The sequence below is a fragment of the Leptopilina boulardi genome, unplaced genomic scaffold, assembly GCF_019393585.1.
Source record: "Leptopilina boulardi isolate dan_hultmark-lab unplaced genomic scaffold, ZJU_Lbou_2.1 LbouV2_260, whole genome shotgun sequence".
In the NCBI taxonomy this organism is placed as follows: domain Eukaryota; kingdom Metazoa; phylum Arthropoda; class Insecta; order Hymenoptera; family Figitidae; genus Leptopilina; species Leptopilina boulardi.
Window position 1 is genome coordinate 435,954 of NW_026137819.1, and position 26,852 is coordinate 462,805.

A 26,852-nucleotide genomic window follows, 5' to 3' on the forward strand; every position below is an offset into this window, starting at 1 on the left:
ACGTAAAATACGTTTATCCCATATGTTCTAGTAGCAAGAATACCTATTTTTGTTAATAAATATTTGATAATACGACAATATTAATACCTCGAGAAAATTGGAAAAAAATCCTCAAAATTATTTGAAAAAATTTTGGCAACCTAAAATCAGGTGTACCTAACATCAGGTGATGCTTAACGAAAGACGCTAATAATTTTTCCATGGCAGTAAATTAAAATTTGAAAACCATATCCGATATTTTTGTAAAAACAAAAAAAAAAAGGAGTAGACACACAAGTAGACAGGGATTTATCCAGGATCTTGAAGATGATTGGTAAACGTTAAAAGACGTCAAAAGAGAAAAAAGGAAAAATAAATAAAAAAAAAAAAAAAAAAAAAACAGAAAAAGAAACTACGATTCCTCGAATGGCAGTAAAATCAGCAACAACAGCAGCAGACTGAAGATTATTCCCACCTGTTTACACCTTACACGTAATAATTATTGCTAGAAATAACTCACGACTTTTCCTCGCTTCCGAAGAACGATTTGTTCGCATCTCTCCTCAACTCAATGTGAAAGAGTGTATATATATATATATATATATAGGATACAAGAATCGAGCAACGGAACAGCTTTGTATTACAGACTTGTGCGTTCTTCACCCCCTTCAACCACAAGTTTCTTCTCATGGAACCCTTTGTTCTCTTCGCCTCCTGCATTCAGATTCATCGAGTATCCGGATACGGTAATAACCGCTTCTTTTGTCGAGAAAGAGGTAAAAGCTAAATGGGATTCACTTACGTTACAATATTCTTTTGTACACCACGGGCAATATTCATCCAAAGTATTTCGCTTTCGTTTTTTTCATTTTTTTCATTTTTTTTTTTTTTGTATTCGGTCGGAGAAAAACGAATTGACTTGGAAAAATTAATTAAATAAAAGAAATTTTTGGTCCTTTAAATTTAAAAATTTACCATATAGATAATTTTTTTGCGGTTTTCTTTTTTTTAGACGAATTTTCATTTTTCGAATTGAGAGTTTTGTTTTCTAATTTTTATATATTGTGAAATTTTTTTTTTTAAAGAAATAACCATTTTGCTTAAGTATTATTTTCTGGTTGGAAAATAAAAATGAAAATGTTGTTACTTACCCTATTTTTGTTATCAGCTTCCCGTGAACGTGCAAATATGAAGTGATAAATCTTTTGTTCACCTGCAAAGAAATACGGCATTATTTTCCCAAAGAAAAAAATATAAAGGAAAAAAAAAATTTTCTAAAGTAAACTTATTAAAAAATGTTAAATACAAAATGGAAAATAGAAAAGGGAATACAAAATACCAAAAATTGAGGATTTAATTAAAAAATACTAATTAGCACAAAATACTAAATATCAAGAAAAATACTAAATAGCAAAAAATACTAAATAGCAAAAAAATACTAAATAGCAAAAAAATAATAAATAGCCAAAAATACTAAATAGAAAAATACTAAATAGCAAAAAAATAATAAATAGCCAAAAATACTAAATAGAAAAATACTAAATAGCAAAAAAATTCTTAATTAGGAAAATACTAAATAGAAATATACTAAATAGCAAAAAATACTAATTAGGAAATTACTAAAAAGAAAAGTACTAAATAAATAATACTCAATAGAAAAATACTGAATAGCAAAAAATACTAATTCGAAAAATACTAATTAGGAAAATACATAATAGCAAAAAATACAACATAGAAAAATACTAAATAGAAATATATTAAATAACAAAAAATACTACATAGCAAAAAAATACTAATTAGAAAAATAATAAATAGCAAAAAATTCTAAATAGCAAAAAAATACTAAATAGCAAAAAAATACTAAATAGCAAAAAAATACTAATTAGAAAAATAGTAAATAGAAAAAAATACTAAATAGCAAAAAAATACTAAATAGAAAAATACTAAATAGCAAAAAAATACTAAATAGAAAAATACTAAATAGCAAAAAAATACTGATTAGAAAAATATCATTAGCAAAGAATACTAAAAAGAAAAGTACTGAATATCAAAAAATACTCAAAAGAAAAATACTAATTAGGAAAATACTAATTAGGAAAATACTAAATAGAAATATACTAAATAGCAATAATTACTAATTAGGAAAATACTAAATAGCAAAAAATACAACATAGAAAAATACTAAATAGAAATATATTAAATAGCAAAAAATACTACATAGCAAAAAAATACTAATTAGAAAAATAGTAAATAGCAAAAAAATACTAATTAGAAAAATAGTAAATAGCAAAAAATACTAATTAGAAAAATAGTAAATAGCAAAAAATACTAATTAGAAAAATAGTAAATAGCAAAAAAAAATTCTAAATAGCAAAAAAATTCTAAATAGCAAAAAAATACTAAATAGCAAAAAAATACTAATTAGAAAAATAGTAAATAGAAAAAAATACTAAATAGCAAAAAAATAATAAATAGGAAAAAATACTAAATAGAAAAATACTAAATAGCAAAAAAATTCTTAATTAGGAAAATACTAAATAGAAATATACTAAATAGCAATAAATACTAATTAGGAAAATACTAAATAGCAAAAAAATACTAAATAGCAAAAAAATTAAAAAAAGGCAAAAATAATACATAGAAAAATACTTAATTGAAATATTCTAAATAGCAAAAAATACTAAATAGCAAAAAAATATTAATTAGATAAATAGTAAATAGCAGAAAATACTAAATAGCAAAAAATACTATACAACAAAAAATACTGAATAGCAAAAACTACTATACAGCAAAAAATACTAAATAGCAAAAAATACTACATAGAAAATAATAAATAGAAATATACTAAATAGCAAAAAATACTAAATAGAAAAATAGTAAATAGCAAAAAATACTATACAACAAAAAATACTAAATAGCAAAAAAATACAAAATAGCAAAAAATACTAAATAGCGAAAAAATTCTAAATAGCAAAAAAATACTAATTAGGAAAATACTAAATAGAAATATACTAAATAGCAAATAATACTAATTGGGAAAGTACTAAATAGCTAAAAAAAAATACTAAATAGCAAAAAATACTAAATAGAAATAAATAATAAGCAGCAAAAAATACTAAATAGAAAAATATTAAATAGCAAAAAAAATACTGAATACAAAAAATACGAAGTCGAAAAATTACTAAATATCATAGAAAAAATAGTAAAAAAAAAAAAATGCAAAACAATTACCTCTACACTTGTCAATTGCGACAAATCCTCAGAATCGCTGTCGGGTATAATTGTTTCGTTAGCCGTTGTCGCGGAAGTTGTTCGTCTCATACGTTTGCCGCCTGGATGAATCCATGTTTCTCGTCGCAAACTTCCGCCAATATTGTTGGAACCTTCCTTTTCTTTCATTCGCGCTCTCTCCTTCCATTCGCGTTCCTCTTTTCTTTTTCGTTCGGTGGACTCATACTATTTTTCAAAAATTAAAATCACATTTCTTTTTTATTTTTTCAAAAATTTCATCTATCAAAAAAAAAAAAGTGTCAAGTGCTTTCAAAACACATAATTATTCCAATAAAAATAATAATTAATTTGAATTTTCCATTTAAATATATGGAAATAATTATTTTTTATGTGAATTTTGAAAGAAATAAAAATTTTGTTAAAAACTTACAACTAAAAAAATTTTTTAAAAATTTTAAAAATTAAAATTAATATTGTAAAAATTACAATTTTAAAATATTCTTTGTCAAATGCTAATTCGTAAAATGAAAAATTCTTGCAAAAAAAAAAAATATTATATTTTAATTATAATTATATAATAGAATTCTTTAAAAAGGGAAAATTGTAAATAATAATTTTTATGGGATAATCATGAGACTAAAGTGACTTGTGTGTCTGTATGTCAATTTTCCTTGCAATGGAGACTAAATGAAAAAATAATCTACATTGTAAATTAATTTTTATGATGCTGCAAAAACCTCTAAAAAGTGAAATTGACGTGTTTTAAAACTATCAGGCCTCGAATCGACACACATTAAAGCGCAAAATAAAAGTCATTTCCGTTTGATTTACATTTCCAAAAAAAGGAGAAAAAGTCAAATATTTTTAATTTCAATTAAATTTAATTAGTTAAAATTTAATAATTAAATTCAAATTTAGTTAATTTAACAAAATAAATAAATAATAACAATAATAACAATAATAATAATAATAAAATAATAATAATAGTTAATAAATATTTTACTTTAAATAACTAATTTTATTAGATATTAAATTCATTTTATTAATTCCTTAATACAAATAATTCTGTAAGAATATTATCAATAAAATTTATTTCGAATATTTTGTTTAAAAATTTCGTTAAAAAAAGTTAAAGTCGGAAAAATTTGTAATTTCGTAAAAAAAAAGACAGAAAAAGTCATATAATTCGAGGCCTCAACTATAAATAATAATTCTACACTAAATTAAAAGTTAGAACTACAAAATGAAAAATTATGTTAAAAATCTAAAAGCATTGCCTAAAATTAAAATAAAAAATCAGTGAATTAAATTAAGATTTTTAAATTTAAAAAAAAATTTTAAATTTTCTTTTCTTTTCTTTTAATGTAGAATTTTTGAAAAATTTGAATCGTCCATTAAAATTGAATTACCAAATAAATTTTTTTTTTTTTTTAAATATCAAAACAAATGTAAAACATCTATAAAAGGATTCTTTTAAAATTACTAAAAACTGTAATTATTAAAATTATTAAAAACTATAATTATTAAAATTATTAAAAACTATAATGATTAAAATTACTAAAAAAAATATAATTATTAAAATTATTTAAATTATTAAAACAATAACTGGAAATTTAAAAAAAAATCGTAAAATAAAATTAAATGCTAATTTTTAATGATTCAGCTAAAAAAAAAGTATATGAAAATAAATTATTATTATTATTATTATTATTATTTTGCAAGGTAAACTAGTGACGTGCCGAGATCAAAAAAATTGAAGCTAACTAATTAAAGCATCCTTCTAAATTTGCTTCAGAATTGAATTTTACTTACATAATGTAGATACTGGCAGCAAAAAGAGAAAAAAAAAGAGGAGGTAGAAACAATTAAATTAATTATTCAATTACACGTTAAATCAATGAGTAAATTATTTAATAATTGTCTCACCTTTTTTCTATTTTCATCGAATAAGGCGATAAGACTCTCTCTCGCTGATTGAAATGGATTTGACGCCATCAACGATCGCATATAATAATAAACTGCGTCCAATTTTCTTCTCTGTAAAACAATTTCATCATTTTTATTCAATCAATTTTATTTATCAAATTCTAATTATTAATTTTCATTTATAAATTTTATTTATAAATTTTTATTATTACTTTTAATTATTAATTTTATTTATAAATTTTCATTATTACTTTTAATTATTAATTTTATTTAAAAATTTTATTTTTAACGAAAATAAATTCAAAAATAGCTAATTAATACGATTTTAATAATTTATTTATAATTATTTTTCTTAAAGTAAAAAATTATTATTAGTTTTTTTCTATAATTATTTTAATAATAATTATTAAAAGAAAAGAAAAAAAAAAAAACTTACAGCGTAATGCGCCAATAAAGCAAGTTGATTGTAAGGCCTTCCATTTTTCGGATTAATTTGTTGTGCTTTCAGGTACCAACTAAATTAAAAATTCAATCATTAATAGCAAATAAAAAAAAAAAAATCAAATTAAAAAATAAATACTTATTTTTCATTTGAAAATATAAGACATAAAAACTGCAAAAAATAATTATAATTATTATTAACTCACTGTCTTGATTTTCCATAATTAGTTGTTTCATTTGTTTGTTCTTTATAACGTGCTAAATCGCCAAGAAATAAAAATATTTTTTGAGCACTTATTAAAACAAGACCCAATAATCCTAATCCTTTTGGTGATATTGATGATGTTAAATAGAGATCAATTTTAAAATTATAAACCCTCTCCATAATTGTTAATAAATTTTCCAAATAAATTGTACCCTCATCAATAATATTGAGCATTATTTGTTTACATCTTTCGCGTCCTTCAACATTTTCCTTGGGCATATTTTTTCTTAACATTTCAATCATATTGTAAAAGAGTATTTTCCAAAAATGTTGTTCAACATTTTCTTTTTGACAAAATTTAATATCTGTTTCTAATAAATTTTGCAAACTTTGTTGCAAAAAATGTCTAATATAAGAGACACGTTCCCAATGTGTTTGTAAACCACCGGAACTTATAATCCATTGTAATTCTAAATCGGCGCGTTCAATGTCCAATAGAAGAAAATGATGTTTTGCCGAACGAAAACTGCAAATTAAAAAAAGAAATTTTTATCAAAACATTGCAAACAAAATTTTTTTATTATTTATTAATATTATTATTGTTATTATTATTATTATTATTATTATTATTATTATTAAACAGACATTGGATTTAATCGATTTTTTCGATTTTTTTTCGAAAATACGACTTTTTTCGATTTATTTTAATAAAATGAGACTTATTTGATTTTTTTTATTTTAATAAAAAAATTTTTCAATGAAATATGTTTTTTTTTCTTTTTTTAAATAGACAATGCAGATTTTTTTTAGATCTTCTTTATTTCAATTATTTAACAAATTTTTAACTGAAATTCTTCTCTAAATTAATTATTTACAACAACAATATCAATGAAATTCATAAAGAAAAAAAAATTAAATTTTTTTTAAAAACTAATTTCAATTAAAAATTGTATTAAAAACAATAAATTGTTGAAAAAATTAACAAACAAAAAAATAAGTAAATAAAAATAACCAAAATTTTTCAATTTAAAATCACTTAATATTCAATTATTTTCAAAAATAACAAATTAAAAGCTTTAAAAATTTAATTATTTATAAAAATTTTTCATCTAAAATTATTTTTGAAATTTTGTAATTTCAATTGTTCCTCTCCTGAAAATTCAATTATTTTTAATAATTTTTATAATATTCTTCAAAAATTTAATTATTTTAAAACATTTTGTGAATTTAAAAAATTTTTTAAGTTTACTTTTTGTCTGTGATTACTAAAAATTTCTTCAATGTTTTTTAAAATTTTCAATTTAAAATCAACTAAACTACAATTATTTTTCAAAATTTCAATTAAAATTCGATTTTTATTATTATTTTCAATTCAAAATAAACTAAAATTAAAATATTTTCAAAAATTTCAATTGAAATCCAATTATTTTCAATTTTTTAATTCAAAATCACCTAAAATTCAATTATTTTCAAAATTTTCAATAAAACTTCGATCATTTCAAAATTATTTTTTTTTTTTTTTTTTTTTTTTTATTTGCATTAATAACATTTTCCAAAATTTCAATTCAAAATCAATTATTTTTATTATTTGCAATTCAAAGTCAACTAAATTTCAATTATTTTCTAAAATTTCAATTCAAAATAAATTATTTTCAATTCAAAATCAACAAAAATTAAGATATTTTCAAATATTTCAATTAAAATTCGATTTTTATTATTATTTTCAATTTAAAATCAACTAAAATTCAAATATTTTAAAAAATTTCCATTGAAATTAAATTATTTTCAATTTTTTAATTGAAAGTTAATTATTTTCAAACTTTTCAATTCAAAATCAAATAAAATTCAATTATTTTCAAAATTTTCAATTAAAATAAAATTATTTTCAATTTTTCAATTGAAAGTTAATTATTTTCAAAATTTTCAATTCAAAATCAACAAGAATTCAATTATTTTCAAAATTTTCAATTCAAAATCAAATAAAATTCAATTATTATCCAAAATTAGAATTCAAAATTAATTATTATCAAAATTTTTAATCAAAAATAAACTAAAATTGAATTATTATTGAAAATTTCAATCAAAATTCAATTATTTCCGAAAATTTCAATTCAAAATAAAAGAAAATTCAATTACTTTCCAAAATTTCAATTCAAAATCAATTATTTTCAATTCAAAATCAACTAAAATTAAAATATTTTCAAAAATTTCAATTGAAATTCAATTATTTTCAAAATTTTCAATTTAAAATCAACTAAAATTCAAATATTTTCAAAAATTTTCATTAAAATTCGATCATGTTCGAAAATATCAATTCAAAATCGATTATTTTTATTATTTGCAATTCAAAATCAACTAAAATTAAGTTATTTTCCATAATTTCAATTCAAAATCAACTAAATTTGAATTATTTTCCAAAATTTCAATTAAAATTCGATTTTTATTATTATTTTCAATTCAAAATCAACTAAAATTCAAATATTTTATGAAATTTTCATTGAAATTAAATTATATTCAATTTTTTAATTGAATGTCAATTATTTTTAAATTTTTCAATTCAAAATCAACTAAAATTTAATTATTTTCAAAATTTTTTCATTGAAATTCGATTATTTTCAATTATTTTCTAAAATTTCAATTAAAATTCAATTTTTTATTATTATTTTCAATTCAAAAATTAAGTTAATTTCAATTATTTTCCAAAATTTCAATTCAAAATCGATTAATTTTATTATTTTCAATTCAAAATCAACTGAAATTCAATTATTATCCAAAATTTTAATTCAAAATCAATTTTTTTCTTCAGTAACAGAAATTTTTTTTAAATTTTATTAAAAAAATCACATGAAGTTTAATTATTTTTAGAAATCTGAATTGTAAATCTTTGTAAAATTCAATTATTTTTGAAAATTTCAACTGCAACTCTTTTAAAATTCAATTATTTTTAATAATTTTAATATTTCTTTAAAAATTCAAATTATTTTTGAAAATTTTCAACTGCAACTCTTTTAAAATTCAATTATTTTTAATAATTTTCATATTTCTTTAAGAATTCAATTATTTAAAAAAAATTTCAAATAAAAACTCTAAAATTGAATATTTGTCAGAAATTTTAAACAAAGCATCATCAGTTTTAATTTTCAGAAATTTTTTTTTTTTTTTTAATTTAAAATCTTTTGTAATTTAATTATTAAAAAGAAAATTTAATATAAAAATCTGTAAAACTTAATTATTGTCCGACATTTTTTTTTTTTTTTTTTTGACAATTAAAACTAAAAACCATATATGCAAAAATTTTTTAATTCGAATAAATTGCTTAAATCCAAATTAAAAAAAAATCGTATTTTTTTAATGTAAATCGACTAAAATTACTATTTTTGCGCCATAAAGTTGATACGAAGCCAATTATAATTGTGATTACTATTATTATGATTAATATTTGTTATTATTATTATTAATATTAATGTTATTATAATTTTTGACAATTTTTTATTTACCTTTCTGAATAAGGATCATACCAAGATGGTCGAGAATTACCAAGTTGTTCATTGAAATAAGAAGTGGGCGTACCATCTCCTTGTGTACCTTGAAAATTTGAATGACTCGTAAACATTCCAGGTAATGATTGAAAAACAGGAACATCAGGTTGAGCTATTCCTTCCATTTCTCTAAATAAACAAAAAACAAAAAAAAAAAAATTAATTTACACATTAATAAAACATATGCAATTTTTAAAATTATAAAAAAAATAATAATAATTCTATCTTCCAATTATAGTATAGAAGACTAAAAAAAAAATTAATTAACTAATTAAATGAAAGTGATTATAATTACCTGAATTTTGGTCCTGTTCTACCGCCTGAGGAAGTGACGATAATTGGTTTATTAGGATTATTAGGATCAAAAAGAGTGCGTTGCTGTTGATGTGACTGTGGCCTAGGTGGTGTTGTACTAAGTTGAAAACTATTTGTATCAGGTAAAACAAGAACACCTGGTTGTGAATTATTAAAACCCGATGGTGATTGATGCAAGGAATTAGCTACAGTGGAATGTGACGATGAACATGGCGTTCGTCGACCATCCTCCGAATCGCAAATTGAAATTCGTCTTCCCGATCTCCAATTTTCATCCGAGGGCTGATCTGATATTCTATTAAAAACAATAAAAATAAAATAAATTAGTTAATAAACTGCTCAGAGGTGGAATTTTTTTTTCAAAAAGAATTCTATTTCTTTTTTTTTTTTTTTTTTTTGGAAAAAAAATTAAGAATAATTCCAAGGGAATTATTTTTTTACAAAAAAGAAGAAAAATCTTCATTGGAAAAAAAGAAGAGAAATAATTTGAAAAAATTTTTTTTCCAAAAGGAAGAAAATTCCACTTCCTTATTTGTAATAAAAAAAAAGAAGAAATAATTGCATAGAAATTATTTTTTTAAAAAGAAGATTTTTCTTTTGGAAAAAAAGAGAATTCCAAAACGTAATTTTTTTTTTTTTTTATTTATTTACCTATTTCTATAAAAATCATCATGATTTCTACCGCGATTTCTCTCTTTGCTTGACTCGCGGCTACGTTGAATCGAGCTACGTCGTCGATTATCAAATCTTCGACTATTATTCTGATTATTATTGTAATTATCATTTTCTCTATTTTGCTGATTATTCTGTCGTTCGCGGCTTGTTTCTTGGAATCTGTCCCTTGTTCCACTTCTTTAGCAAACAAAAAAAAAAAAGAATTTTGTTTTAGTTATAGAATTTTTTTCCTTACATAATTATTTATTAGGGTCAACCGGGGTAAATCCGAACGCTTTTAGTAAGTTTCAACAATAACATAAGTTTTTTCTTTAAAAAAAAAAAAAATACTTCCGGTATTCTGGTGCATGAAGTTGTTACTTTACTTCCATAGAACAATTTTATGAGGTAGCAAAAATTTTTGATAAATTACAATCGCAGGAAACTTTGCGTTCGTATTTACCTCGCGATACTTTGCAACTTTCCTAAAATATACCGGGGTAAATACGAACGCCACTGTATTTCAGAAAAATCTTAGGGAAAATAAATTTAAAGTATTGCAATTGTTAAACTTATATAAAAACTCAAAAAAAATACGATAATAAACCTATTATGTAATAATGCATCATATATATAAATACAAATATCAAACAGGTTAAAAATTAAAATGCATTACACAATTAAAACCTTCAATAACTTTATCAAATCATAACGGATTTTTGCAAAACTTGCTACAGAAAGTATTTTGGAGTGATTGAATGTAAATACAAAAATAAATGTCAAATTTTTTAAATTCAAAATGGCGGACTTTCCTAAAACTTATTTTTAAAAATGATGAAATTTGCTAACTCCAAATTCGTAATCAGCGACCCTGAAACCCCCCGAGTAACAATTTTCGAGCGAATCCAATGAATTTTTTAATTCTCGTCCGCTATTTTGAATTTTGAAAAACTGACTTCAAATTGGTAATTAGCGACCCCAAAAACCGTAGAATACCAAATTTTATTAAGATCCTGAAAAACTTTTTTCAACAAATCATTTGGCAAAAAAATTGAAACACTCCTTCGAGAGAATAGAGATTAAGTTTCTGCTTATTAATTACTAACAAGGATACGTATAGAAAGAAAAACTTTTTTCTATATACTTTTATAATGTTAAAATAATAGTGTAATGAAATAAAAACAATTTTGTGTGGCTCTGATGTAAAAAAAAAATTATTGAAAATACCGTTCGGATTTACCCCGGTTTTCCAATTTTCCTGGGTAAATATACGAACGGTCTGATATTATTAATAAAATTTTACAGAAGGAAAAAATCAAAAATAGTTTCTGTTCTAGTATTCATAATAAACAATTATAAATAATAAAATAAATTTTTAGCTTCTTTTTCTTCAAATACGAGACAAAATACTGAAAGAGTGTCAACTTTGATTTTCAATTTTTTTTGCAATACTCGTTATCTTTGTTTATGCTGTTGCTAATTAACAAACGAAAAATGGGATAATACTTAGAATCTCTTCAAGAGGATCTGAGGTATAAATTCTCATATCGAACTTATTTTTAAAAATTTTAATTAAGCTGAAATAATTAGCGTTCGGATTTACCCCGGCTGACCCTAATTACTAATTATTAATTAAATATAAATTTAGAAATTTTTATTTTAAAACAACTTTTCGTTTTTTTAGCTACGTTCACATATTTCTTTTTAACTAGGTTTTTGTATTTTTGTTTTTCTGTTTTTTTCTTTTTTTATGTAAAATAATAAATATGAAAAAGAATATTTCTCACCTATCGCGACCTCCTCTTCTATTTTTTTTCCTCTTTTTACTTCCTCCTGCCGTTGATTGATTTGTATTTGAATTGCCCCGCAAACTCAATACAGATGAGCTACGACTCAATTGTTCAGCTTCTAGTCTTTCATTCAACTCCACCTCCTCTCCCCAATCCTAGATTTAAAAAAAAAAAACACACACAAAGTGAACATTTAAAAAAATAGAAAATAGACCAAAATAAATGGAAAAAAAATAGGAAAAATATATTGAAAATATCGAAGAAAAAAAATCAGATGCAATTTATTCGAAAATGGGACAAGAGAATCTGAATTTCAATAAAAATAAAAAAAAAAATTGAAAAATAGAAAAAAATTTAATCAATATTAAAGGAAGTAAATAAATAAATTTAAAAAAAAATTAATAAATATAAAATAAATCTAATTTCTAGTTACAAAATTAGTTTCTTGTTTCAAACTTACCAAAGTATCAGTTTTTTCAGGCAGTGAATCAAAGGTTTCACTCTTCGGTGAAGTAACATTTGAAATCGTTTGAGATTTCTGCATTTCTTGCGCATTTGATCTTTGACTGCAGAGAAAAAAAAACATTTGAATAAGATTTTCAATTTCAAAGAAAAAATAGAAAAATAAATAAACAAAATTCTGTAAATAAATTAATTAATCAATATTTTAAAAAAAATTAAGTTATGAAACAAAACGAAATTAGTTAATTAATTAATTAAAATTAGTTAATAACAAATCGTTAGATTTATTAACAAGTTATTAATTATATTTCACTGTAAAAAAATAAATATTTTAAAACCTAATAATTTAATATAATTTACAGGCCTCGGATTGACTTAAAGGCAGAAAAAAAATGTTGTTTTAGTCGATTTATATTACAAAAAAAGTCGATTTTTTTTTCTTTTAACAAAAATATTTTACAAATTTTTAAAAATAATTCAATCATAATTGAAATTTTGAATAATAATTTAATTTTCATTGATTTTGAATTGAAAAATTTGAAAATAATTGAATTTTAAAAGATTTTGAATTGAAAATTTTGAAAATAATTTTATTTTAGTTGATTTTTGATTGAAAATTTTGATAATAATTAATTTTGAATTGAAATTTAAAATAATTATTTAATTTTAGTTGATTTTGAATTGAAAATTTTGAAAATAATTGACTTTAAATTGAAAAATTGAAAATAGTTTAATTTTAATTGAAAATTTTGAAAATAATTGAATTTTAGTTGATTTTGAATTGAAATTTTGAGAAATAATTGAATTTTAATTGAAATTTTCGTTAATAATTCAATTTTAGTTTATTTTTGATTGAAAATTTTGATAATAATTAATTTTGAATTGAAAAATTGAAAATAATTGAATATCAATTGAAATTTCTGAAAATAATTGAATTTTAGTTGATTTTGAATTGAAATTTTGGGAAATAATTGATTTTTAACTGAAATTTTGGATAATTATTCAATTTTAGTTTTGTCTTCATTAAAAATTTTGATAATTAATTTTGAATTGAAATTTTAAATAATTATTGATTTTTAAATGATTTTGAATTGAAATTTTGGGTAATATTTGAATTTTATTTGATTTTTAATTGAAAATTTGGAAAATAATTAAATTTTAAAAGTTTTTGAATTGAAAATTTGGGAAATAATTGAATTTTAATTGAAATTTTGGATAATAATTTAATTTTAGTTGATTATTGATCAAAAATTTTGATAATAATTAATTTTGAATTAAAATTTGTAAAATAATCGAATTTTTTTTTATTTTGAATTGTAATTTTTAAAAATAATTGAATTTCAATTGAAATTTATTATAATTCAATTTTAGTTGATCTTGAATCGAAAATTTAGAAAATAATTGAATTTTAAAAGATTTTGAATTGAAAATTTTGAAAATAATTGAATTTTATTTGATTTTAAATTGAAAATTTCGAAAATAATTGAATTTTTGTTGATTTTGAATTGAAATTTTGAGAAATAATTGAATTTTAATTGAAATTTTCGTTAATAATTCAATTTTAGTTTATTTTTGATTGAAAATTTTGATAATAATTAATTTTGAATTGAAAAATTGAAAATAATTGAATATCAATTGAAATTTCTGAAAATAATTGAATTTTAGTTGATTTTGAATTGAAATTTTGGGAAATAATTGATTTTTAACTGAAATTTTGGATAATTATTCAATTTTAGTTTTGTCTTCATTAAAAATTTTGATAATTAATTTTGAATTGAAATTTTAAATAATTATTGATTTTTAAATGATTTTGAATTGAAATTTTGAGTAATATTTGAATTTTATTTGATTTTTAATTGAAAATTTGGAAAATAATTAAATTTTAAAAGTTTTTGAATTGAAAATTTGGGAAATAATTGAATTTTAATTGAAATTTTGGATAATAATTTAATTTTAGTTGATTATTGATCAAAAATTTTGATAATAATTAATTTTGAATCAAAATTTGTAAAATAATCGAATTTTTTTTTATTTTGAATTGTAATTTTTAAAAATAATTGAATTTCAATTGAAATTTATTATAATTCAATTTTAGTTGATCTTGAATCGAAAATTTAGAAAATAATTGAATTTTAAAAGATTTTGAATTGAAAATTTTGAAAATAATTGAATTTTATTTGATTTTAAATTGAAAATTTCGAAAATAATTGAATTTTTGTTGATTTTGAATTGAAAAATTTAAAAATAATTGACTTTTAATTGAAAAATTGAAAATAATTTAATTTTAATGGAAAATTTTGAAAATAATTGAATTTTATTTGATTTTAAATTGAAAATTTCAAAAATAATTGAATTTTAGTTGATTTTGAATTAAAAATTTGGAAAATAATTAAATTTTTAATGATTTTGAATTAAAAATTTTTGGTAATTTTATTTGATATTTTTTTTTTTTTTAATTATAAACAATTGTTAAATTTAAAAAAAATTTTAATTAAAAAATAATTTTGAAATAATTGAATTTTGTTATGAATTTCATTAAAATTATTAAAAATAATGAATTTAGTGAAGAATTTTAATTAAAAATTTGTTAAATAATTGAAATAAAGAAGATCTGAAGAAGATCTGCATTTTATACTAAAAAAAATAGATATTTTATTAAAAAAATTTTTTTTCTAAAAATGTAAAAAAAATCAAAATAGTCGCATTTTATTAAAATAAGTCGAAAAAAAGTCGGAAATAGTCGAAAAAGTCGTATAATCTGAGGCCTGTTATAATAAATTGAAATTATTTATTTATTTATTGAAATTTAAATAAATAATCTATTATTTAATATATTGATTTTGTTGATTGAACATAATTTTAAATGCACAAAAAAAAGAACGAAAACTTGGAAAAATTAAAAAAAAATCTATTTTACTTACTTTTTATAAGACCATTGATTATCAGGCGAGGGACATGTATTTCTATAGGGAATAGAACTCGCTGGTGAAGGTGCACGTGGAGGTGGCATTAACATGCTATCCATTCGATTTAAGCTCTCGATACTGGTATACATTGTACTGTTACTTCCTCGTCGATCGTAATAACTATTTCACAGAAAAAAAAAAGAACAATTTATTAAAATTTCACATATTATTTTTTTTCTTTTTAAATAATTTTTCTTTTTTTTAAAAAAAAAAAAAAAAAAAAAAAAAACTTACCGATTACCATAATCCTGGCTTGGTGTATGCGATCGTGAACTCTGCGCCGAATACTGATCTGGTGTAACAGGTCTGAATGCCGCTGAATTTTCTAAATCATCATTTCTATGTCTTCCTCGTCCTCGACTTCGAACAGGTACTGTGTTCGACCAACTTGTCTGAGGTGGCAATGGACCAGACGGTGGCAAATTTTGCATTGTATGAGAATGTTGAATAGCCGGAGGAAAACGAGACGATCCCTTTTTTTTTTAATTAAATTGCAAAAACAAATAATTTTTTACTAAATTTATTATTTTTTTACTATTTAATATATTTTTTTTATTATATAATGAATTAATTTTGCGCCTTATAAAAATATATAAAAATAAAAATATATTTTAAAAATCAATACCTGAAATGTCACAGTACTTCCATCCCAAGCTTCCTCCGATGAGACGCCAATATTATTAGAAGATTGTAAAAATCCATTTTCAGCAAGATATTTTTTTCTAAAACGAGGTGGTAGCGATTCTAATTTTGTATTCTTCGGAATTGTACATTCTTTCATTCCATGTCTACCCGATGGTGGTTTACCCTGAAATTTGTCAGGATAGCCTGGCTCAACACTTCTTGTGTCACGAATTCGATTTGTATCGAATTTATTATTTGATGGTATATATAAAGGCTCCGAACCCTATATTGTGTGACAAGAAACAAAGAAAAATTTATTTCCTCACGAAAAAAATAAAATCCTACAAAAGATATATAAAAACTAAAAGTTGTATATAATTAAAAAATACATTTAATTTTTAAAAATGTAAATTAATTGAAATTTAAATAAATAATTCTAAATTGTAAAATGAAAATAATAAAATTAAATTAAAAAATAAAAAAAAAAAAAAAGGAGAAATATTTTACCTGTCGAACCTCACGTGAATTGTCTCTTCTATTACCATAATTCTTGCCCGATGGTGAATCCGATCTCCAACGATCTTCATTTTCACCTGGATTTCGATTTCGACGATTACCTGAATACCTTTTGCTGTGATCGTCATTTCGACGAATACTGTCAGTTTGATTTAGAGCAATTGGACGATTACGATAATTGTCACTGTGTTGATTGCGATTTGATCGAATATCCCAATCTCTATGATCATCACGTTCACGATCCTTCTCCCAATTATGATGAACAGGCGATCTAAAAAAAAAATTTATCTCTCAACAACAATTTCTTCAATTGTAATGATTACACAAACAAAAATATACATTTTTTAATCATTAATAATCCTCAATCAGAATGTCTAATAACTAGGAAACAAAAATTCCCTAACTTTTTCTTGATCTAAATTACAGTAAAAAAATTTTTATTTCGATCAAATAAAATTTATTTTAATATACAATTAAATAATTTACCTGTCTATTATATCCACTAATTTCATATATATATGTATTTGAAACCAAATAAATAATATTTCGTAAAAAAAAATAAAATATTTAAGTGAAATAAATAATTTAATTAGAGACGTATTAACATTTAATTTAAAAAAAAAAATTTTACGGCGTAAAATCTCAAATTATCAAATTTGTTATCTTAAATTATATAAAGTAGATTTTTTAGTACATCGAATTTCAAATTAATAAAATTTCAATTTAATGTAATTTATGTCAAGAAAAATTGCATAAAGAACAATTCAAAATCAACTAAAAATCAATTATGTTCAAAAAATTCATTTTAAATTCAACTAAAATTCAATTATTTTGAAAAATTTCAATTCAAAAACAATTATTTTCAAAATTTTCAATTCAAAATCAGCCAAAATTCAATTATTTTCCAAAATGTCTATTGAAATTCAATTATTTTCAAAATTTTCAATCAAAAATTCACTAAGATTTATATATTTTCAAAATTTTCAATTCAAAATCAACTAAAATTCATTTACTTTCCAAATTTTCAATTTAAAATAAAAAAAAAATTCAATTATTTTCAAAATTTTCAATTTAAAATCAAATAAAATTCAATTATTTCCCAAATATTCAATTCAAAAACTTTTAAAATTTAATTATTTTCCAAATTTTCAATTAAAAATCAAATAAAATTCAAATATTACTCAAAATTTCAATTCAAATTCATTTAAAAATCAATAATTATTTAAAATTTCAATTCAAAATTAATTATCAAAATTTTTAATGAAGAATAAACTAAAATTGAATAATTATCCAAAATTTCAGTTAAAAATCAATTATTTCTAAAAATTTCAATTCAAAATAAAAGTAAATTCAATTATTTTCAAAATTTTGAATTCATGATCAACTAAAATTGAATTATTATCAAAAATTTCAATTCAAAATCCATTAAAGTTCACTTACTTTTCAAATTTTCAATTTAAAATAAAAAAAATTCAATTATTTTACAAATTTTAATTCAATTATTTCCCAAATTTTCAATTCAAAAACCTTTAAAATTTAATTATTTTCCAAATTTTCAAATAAAAATCAAATAAAATTCAAATATTACCCAAAATTTCAATTCAAAATCATTTAAAAATCAATAATTATTTAAAATTTCAATTCAAAAGTAATTATCAAAATTTTTAATGAAGAATAAACTAAAATTGAATAATTATCCAAAATTTCAGTTAAAAATCAATTATTTCCCAAAATTTCAATTCAAAATCAACTAAAATTCAATTATTTTCAGAAATTTCAATTGAAATTCAATTATTTTCAATTTTTCAATTCAAAATTAATTATTATCAAAATTTTCAATCAAAAATAAACTAAAATTGAATTATTAACGAAAATTTCAATTAAAATTCAATTATTTCGCAAAATTTCAAATTAAAATAAAAGTAAATTCAATTATTTTCAAAATTTTGAATTCATAATCAACTAAAATTAAATTATTTTCCAAATTTTCAATTTAAAATCAAATAAAATTCAAATATTACCCGAAATTTCTATTTAAAATCAATTAAAATTCAATAATTATTTAGAATTTCAATTCAAAATTAATTATTATCAACATTTTCAATCAATAATCAGCTAAAATTAAATTGTTATACAAAATTTCAATTGTAATTAAATTATTTTCCAAAATTTCAATTCAAAATCAAAGTAAATTCAATTATTTTCAAAATCAAAGAAAATTCAATTATTTTCAAAAATTTTAATTCAAAATTAATTATTATCAAAATTTTCAATAAAAAATCAACTAAAATTAAATTATTATCAAAAATTTCAAGTGAAATTCAATTATTATCAAAAATTTCAAACCAAAATCAACCAAAATTCAATTATTTTCCAAAATGTCAATTGAAATTTAATTATTTTTAAAAATTTTAATTCGAAATTAATTATTATCAAAATTTTTAATCAAAAATCAACTAAAATTCAATGATTATCAAAAATTTCCATTGAAATTCAATTATTTTCCAAATTTTCAATTGAAATTCAAATATTTTCAAAATTATCAATTCAAAATCAACTAAAATTCAATTATTTTGAAAAATTTTAATTTACAATAAAGTAAAATTTAATTATTTTCAAAATTTTCAATTATTTTTAATTTACTCTTCGGAAAATTTAACTATCTGATACCATTTTTCGCTTAAAAATTTTTGAAATTATTATATTTTTGTCTGTAATTTCTAATAAATTTTTTAATGAAATCCTTAAAAATTATAAATTAAAAATCACTTCAAGTTCAATTAATTTTAAAAATCAAAATTTTTAAATCTTTGAAAATTCAATTACTTTTAAAAAATGTTATCCAAAAATTATTTGATAAATTATTTTTAGTTCTGTAAAATTTAATTATTTTCTGAAAATTAACAAAATATTTTGAAATTCAATTATTTCTTAAAAATTCAACTTTAACTCTCTCAAAATTATTATTATTATTTAAAAAAAAAAATTATTTAAAAATCTGTAAAACTTGATTAAGTATTGTCTGAAATTTTTTTGACCATCAAAAACTAAAAATTATGAAAAATTTTTTTAATTCGAATAAACTGCTTAAATCAGGCAGATTATTGTAGTACATCGAATTTTAAATTAATACAATTTCAATTTAACGGAATTTTTGTCAAGCAAAAATAGCATAAAGAAACATTTTTTTTTTAAACTGAATTGTTATTTTAGTAAATTTCGATTTATCAAAATATTTACTTAATAGAATTGTCATTGAATAAATTCACAATTAACAGAATTTCTATTTAACAAAATTCTTAATTAAACAAAGTTTTCATTAATGAAAATTTTAATTCCAACTAATTCTTATTTAACAGAATTCTCATTTATGAAAAATTCTACTTAGTTCTCTTTTTTTTTTGTCAATTTTTCAAGACATAAATTTCGTTAAATTGAAATTATATTAATTTAAATTTTTTAAAAAAGTATTTAAAAAAATGCTTTATAAGAGTTTTGTTAAATAAAAATTAAATCGAATTTTAGTTAAACGTAAATTGAAAATTTTGCAAAATATAAAATCTACTTTATACAATTTTGCTAAATATAAATTCGATTATTTAATATTCGACGGTGTAAAAATTTTTATAAATTAAATGTGAGTTATTGGCAATTAAATAATAGATTATTCGTATTAATGAATAATTTACTTTATTTGAAGTTGAAACCGATAAAATAAAATTGTATCAAATAATTTTTTATTTTTATTAAAAAAAAAAACCAAATATTTCACTGAAAAAAAATTAGTTAATTGTTATTCAAGTTTAAAAAATCATTTATTAGATTCAATAAATAGTAGTAAATAATTAGTAATTTAATAAATATATATCACACGCTTAATAATTGAGTGTGAAGGAAAACTATTTAATTTGCATTTGCTTTGGGAAAAAGTTAAAAAGTTGAAAAGTTGAAAATAAATTAATTTCAATTGAAATATTGAAAATAATTGAATTTCAATTGAAATTTTGGAAAATAATTGAATTTCAATTGAAATTTTGAAAAATAATTAAATTTTAATTGTAATTTTGGAAAATAATTGAATTTTAATTGATTTTGAATTAAAGATAATTTAATGTAATTTCAAATTTTGGAAAATAATTAAATTTTAGTTCAATTAATTGAAATTATTAAATTTCAAAAACATTTTGAGGGGAAAAGTTAGGAAATAATTGAATTTTTGAGAATTTTTGAATTAAAATTTTTGAAAATAATTGAATTTCAATTAAAATTTTCGGTAAATTATATTTGCTGAAATTTTTTTTTTAATTTTTAACTATTATTAAATTTTCTAAAATTTTTTTTTGAAAATATTTGAATTTTAATTGATTTTTTAATTCAAATTTTGAAAAATAATTAATTTTAGTTGATTTTTGATTGAAAATATTAAAAATAATTGAATTTCAAATTGAAATATTAAAAATAATTGAAATATTTGAAAATAATTGAATTTTAGTTGATTTTGAATTAAAGATAATTTAATTTAAATTCAAAATTTTGGGAAATAATTAAAATTTTTAGTTCAATTAATTGAAATTATTAAATTTCAAAAAGTTTTTTTTGAGGGGAAAATTAAGGAAATAATTCCATTTTTTTGAAAATTTTTTTTGAATTAAAATTTTTTGAAAATAATTGATTTTTTAGTTGATTTTTTAATTAATATTTGCGATAAATTTTATTTGCTAAAACTATTTTTTTTAAAACTATTATTAAATTTTCTAAAATTTTTATTTGAAAAATAGTTTATAATTGAATTTACGAAGAATTATAATTGAAATTATTAAATTTCAAAAAGTTTTTGAGTGACAATTTAGGAAATAATTAAATTTTAGAAGCTTTTAAATTTAATTTTTTGGAAATAATTGATTTTTTGCTGATTTTGAATTAAAATTTTTAAAAATATTTGAATTTTAATTGATTTTTTAATTGAAATTTTGAAAAATAATCAATTTTAGTTGATTTTTGATTGAAAATATTAAAAATAATTGAATTTCAATTGAAATATTAAAAATAATTAAAATTTTGGAAAATAATTGAATTTTAATTGATTTTGAATTAAAGATAATTTAATTTAAATTCAAATTTTGGGAAATAATTAAAATTTTTACTTCAATTAATTGAAATTATTAAATTTCAAAAAGTTTTTTGAGGGGAAAATTAAGGAAATAATTCCATTTTTTTTTTTGAGAATTTTTTTTTTGAATTAAAATTTTTTGAAAATAATTGATTTTTTATTTGATTTTTTTAATTAAAATTTTCGATAAATTTTATTTGCTGAAACTATTTTTTTTTTTTTTTTTTAAACTATTATTAAATTTTCTAAAAATTTTAATTTGAAAAATAGTTTATAATTGAAGTTTTAAAGAATTTCATTAAAATTATTGAAAATAAATTTTGTTTTGAGAAGAAATTTTTAATTAAAAATTTATTAAATAAAATTAAAATAAAGAAAATCTAAAGAAGATGTGTATTAAATTTTAAAAATCAGGTATTTTATTTAAAAAACTTTGTAAAAAATGTAAAAAAAAAAAAAAAAAAAAAGAAGAAGTATTTTGTGCTTCTTATTAATTATTATAAAATTATTATAAATTAATTAGTATTTTAATTTAAATTAATTTGATTTTTTCTAGTTTATAGAAATTTGTAAAGACCTATGTAAGGTATTATATAATGAAAATAAATTATTATTATAAATTGTTATAAATTAATTATTATAAATTATTATAAATTATTATAAATTAATTATTATAAATTATTATAAATTATTATAAATTATTTTAAATTAATTAACATAATTTTATTTTTAAAAATTTGTTAAAATAATTATTAAAATACCTATTTATCACATCTCTTTCAGCCAATGCCTCCTTCACTTTTTTTGGTACATACAATTGTTGTTCGGGTTTTTTATTTTTTTTCCGTGGATCAACAATGGACATGTGATTAATTTTCGATGGTCCTTGATTTTGATGATTACTATTTTTATAGTTGACTTGTAAATCATTAAATTTTGTTGCAACATCATCAATTTCAGTTGTTGTTGTTGTTGTTGTAATATTTTTTTCTTGATTTGAATTTGAAAATTGACAATTTCTCATACGATATGATGTGGCAATCGATGGTGGCTGTGATTTTGACGATGACGATGACGATCTATCGTGATGATGGAAATTATTTTCATTTTCAAATTCATCAGGACGACCCGATTTTCTCAATGGTCCACTCCCAGGTCGGTAAAGAGCCTGAGGTGGTGCACGATTTCCACCGCCTCCTCGCATTCCCGATAATCTATCGTCGTATTTGTAATTTTCGTTTTCTAAATGAGAAAAATTTATTTTTTTTTTTTTTTACTTAACTTTTATTTATTTCTATAGCTTTTGATTTTTTTAATTTTTAATTTCATCGAAAATGATTTTCTATTCTTTTTTTTTAAGGTTAAATCGGACGAAAAAAAAATTAAAAAACAAAAATAATTAATATTATATTAATAATAATAATAATAATTGTTTATTAATATCGAGGAAAAATCGTATTTTTTCAAAAAAAAAAATTAAATAATTTTCCCCTTTTTATTAATCTCGAGAAAATTTTTATTTTCACAAAAAATTGCCTATGTTTGGAGAAAAATTTGATTGTTAAAAAACAAAAACAAATTTTAATTTACAAAACCATTGTTCGAGAAAATTATACAAAACAGACCAAAAATAAAAAGTATTCCAAAAAAAAAAAACAAAAATATTGAAAACAAATGTTATTAACTATTTTTATTAAAAAAAAAAAAAGCTCATCAGTTTTTGTTTTTTGCAAAGTGAAAAAAAAAAATTATTTTAAAAAACAAAAACACAAAATTGTCAGCTTACTCTAAATTTTTCCCTATTTTAGAATTAGAAAGAAACAAAAAATAAAATACAAAAATCACTCTATATATATATATAAAAATATATAACGATGATAAGAAATAATTTTCGCTATAACAATGCAAACTTCGACAAATAAATTTTCTCATTTTTGAGGTTAGCTTGTTTGGTGAGGTTAAATTTTCAAATAAATATATAACAAATGAAATACAATGAAAAATTAAATAATGAAACAAAATTTCTCATAATTAATAAATAATTGAATTGTGATATTATTTTTCTAATTTAAAAAAAAAAAAAGGAAAAAAAAAAAAAAACAATATTTAGAAATATCTAAAGTACCTTGTGAAATTTCTCCCCACTTCCTGCGTCCTTTGTCAAAGTTCGCCATATTGTGAAACAAAAATCTTTTATGATTTCATTATATACACACAAGTACACAATTATTCTAATATTTGAATTTAATTGAAATTGAATAACTTATTCATTATTTGAAAAATTCAATGTATATATGAGGAAAAAAAAAAAAATTCATCTATTAAGAAGTCATTTAAAAGGAACGTCTAATCTAGTGTTTGCTTAATACTTTGTTGACTGTCGATAATTGGAAAATCTGTTTTATCATCATTATTATTGCAGATTTTTGGACAAATTTGCGGCTCTCTTTTGGCGCGTAAATTGCGAATATTTGAATTTATCAAATGGTGGTAATTCAAATACCTAATAATAATAATAATAATAAATTAATTAATAAAATAAAAGTACAATAAATAAAATAAAAATAGTACATAGGAAGTTCGTACCAAGCCGAAAGGCATGAAATATGATTAAATAATAATAATAATAGTAATAATAATAATAATAAAAATGAATAAAAATAAACTAAATGAATAAAAAATAAATAAAAAAAATTGAAAATGACGAAAATTAAATTACATAAAATTAAAAAATCGTTAAAAATTAAAAATAAACAAATATTAAAAAGTAAATTAAAATAAAAAAAAGTAAAATTTTAAATTTAACTATTGTTTATTATTTTGATAGTCCGTTTTTATTATTATAAATAAATAAATAAAATGTTAATAATTAAATAAAAAAATTAAATAAAAATAATTAAAATTAAATTTGAAAAAAATTGGAAATATTAAAAATTAAATTGAAATAAAATAAATTGAAAACGCTAAAAATTAAATTTAAAAAAAATTGAAAATTACAAATAAAAATTAAAAATCTTAAAAATAAATTAAGTTAAAAAAAAAAAATTGAAAATGACAAAAATTAAATTACAAAAAAATGAAAAATCTTAAAATAAATTAAATTAAAAAAAAAATTGAAAATGCTAAAAATTAAATTTAAAAAAAAAATGAAAATTACAAAAAATTAAAGATCTTAAAAATAAATTAATTTAAAAAAAAAAAATTGAAAATGACAAAAATTAAAAATTTTAAAAATGAATTAAATTAACAAAAAATTGAAAATGTTAAAATTTAAATTGAAAACAAAATTAAAAATGTTAAAAATTAAATTAAAATAAAAAATAAAAAATTAAATAAAACAAAAAATGTTATAAAAAATTTTAATTAAAAATTTCTAAAAAAAATTTTTAAAGAATATTATGGGAAATTTGTGTAAATAAATAAATTTTTTTTAATTAGAAAAAGATGAATATTAAATAAAGAAAATAAAATAATTATTGTTCTTTGTTTTTTAATCAAATAAAAAAAATTGTTAAAAAAATAACAGATAAATAAATTAATATTTAAAAAAAGATTAAAAAAAAAGAAAGAGGAGACGGTAAAAAAAACAAGTCAATAATTATGTATTTTTTTGTTTATTAAGATCATGAGTTATTTTTTCTTTTTTTTTTTTTATTTTCATTAATCTACATTCAGTTGTGAATTATTTTTTTTCACACGACGATTAAAATGTATATATTTATTTAATAACTTATACATATTTTTTTTTTATTTACTTAAAATTTCTAAATAGCACGCGTATTAGTGCAACTATTCTAATAATATGATTTTTTTTTTTTTTCATGTGAAATATTTCTATATTTTAAAATATGTAATCGATATTATAAACGACTTACAAATTTCCAAAAAAAGGAAATAAAAAACAATTTTTATCTTTTACATGATTTTTTTTTGCCTTTTTAATAAATAATGCAAACCGCATAATGAAATAACATGAAACTACGTTTTGCTATATTTATGGTTCCTTAAAGAAACATTGTCGACGTTTAAATGCATTTTTCATATATATATTTTTTTATATGCGTATATAATAAGAAAGCAGATGTGTATGTGTTTGTTCCTTAGGATCCTGGAGAAAAAATTTGCCCATACGATTAATGTAACACTATTGGGCGATATTACTTTTTTCCAATGAATTTTTAAGGAACTTTGGTTTCCTGAAACAAAAAAAAAAACACAGATTTTTAATTAAAAAAAAAACAGATTTTTTAATAGAAAACAAAGATTTTTGTTAAATTTTTCCAATTATTTTGTTAGTAAATAATTAAATATTAAGTTATTAAAATTAATATTAAGTTATTTTAAAGTATTTTTTTCAAAAAAAAATTAATTTTTTAGACGAAATTTCTTTTTTCAAATTATAATTAATAAAAAACAAATTAAATAAAAATTCTGACAAACAAAAAATTTGGTAGCTTAAAATTTTCTTATAGTAAAAAATTCGTGTAAAAAAAAATTCTTTTAAATTTTAATTTGAAAAATGAAAATTCGTGTAAAAAATAATTATTTTTAATAAAATTCTATTTACCTAATAATTTTCTTTTCATGGAATATTCGTGCGAAGCGAAAAAATGAAATTAAAAAATTAATAAGAAACAAAAAAAAATTTGAAAAAAAATTGATTAAATTAAAAATTGTAAATAAAAGAAAATTAATAGAATTAGAAAATATAAAAAAAAAAATTAATTCAATTAGAATAGATATAAATAAAAAACTAATTGATTGAATAAAAAATTCTAAATAAAAAAAAATTGATTGAATCAAAAAAATATATAAAAAATAAAAAAATCGAATTAATTGAAAAATATTTAAAATAAATAAAATTCTTTTTTTATACTGTTTCTATCATAAATATTATAATAATGTTGAGAAAAATAATTTAATTAATAAATAATTAATAAATAATAAATAATATTTTTTTTACAGAATAATATTTTTAAAAATTGTATTTAATTTAAAATTTTCAAAATTAATTAATTTTTATTATTTAATTTTTTTTTTTAAATTAATTTTAAAATCAAAAATGTTACAATGAAATTTTTTTTCTGCTGTTAT

General features: G+C 19.0%; 1 protein-coding gene across 3 annotated transcripts in view; it reads right to left on the reverse strand.

Moving 5' to 3' along the window:
* LOC127281030 (telomerase-binding protein EST1A-like) overlaps positions 1–24,130 on the reverse strand; it is a 127,217-nt gene extending 103,087 nt beyond the window's left edge. Inside the window, exons 1-16 of one of the 3 annotated variants that reach the window (XM_051304513.1) lie at positions 23,884–24,130; positions 22,520–23,000; positions 16,640–16,919; positions 16,134–16,415; positions 15,743–15,981; positions 15,464–15,628; positions 12,541–12,646; positions 12,078–12,235; positions 10,288–10,485; positions 9,617–9,931; positions 9,280–9,450; positions 5,784–6,308; positions 5,573–5,651; positions 5,137–5,247; positions 3,211–3,435; positions 1,131–1,192 (exon numbers count right to left, since the gene is read on the reverse strand). In XM_051304513.1, the coding sequence (XP_051160470.1) occupies positions 1,131–1,192; positions 3,211–3,435; positions 5,137–5,247; positions 5,573–5,651; positions 5,784–6,308; positions 9,280–9,450; positions 9,617–9,931; positions 10,288–10,485; positions 12,078–12,235; positions 12,541–12,646; positions 15,464–15,628; positions 15,743–15,981; positions 16,134–16,415; positions 16,640–16,919; positions 22,520–23,000; positions 23,884–23,932 (3,446 nt within the window). In that variant the 5' untranslated portion in view covers positions 23,933–24,130. Of the gene's footprint in view, positions 1–1,130; positions 1,193–3,210; positions 3,436–5,136; positions 5,248–5,572; positions 5,652–5,783; positions 6,309–9,279; positions 9,451–9,616; positions 9,932–10,287; positions 10,489–12,077; positions 12,236–12,540; positions 12,647–15,463; positions 15,629–15,742; positions 15,982–16,133; positions 16,416–16,639; positions 16,920–22,519; positions 23,001–23,883 lie in introns of all 3 variants that reach the window. The other 2 variants (XM_051304512.1, XM_051304514.1) reach the window with 2 other exon arrangements.
* Between the last annotated feature and the right edge of the window lie 2,722 nt (positions 24,131–26,852).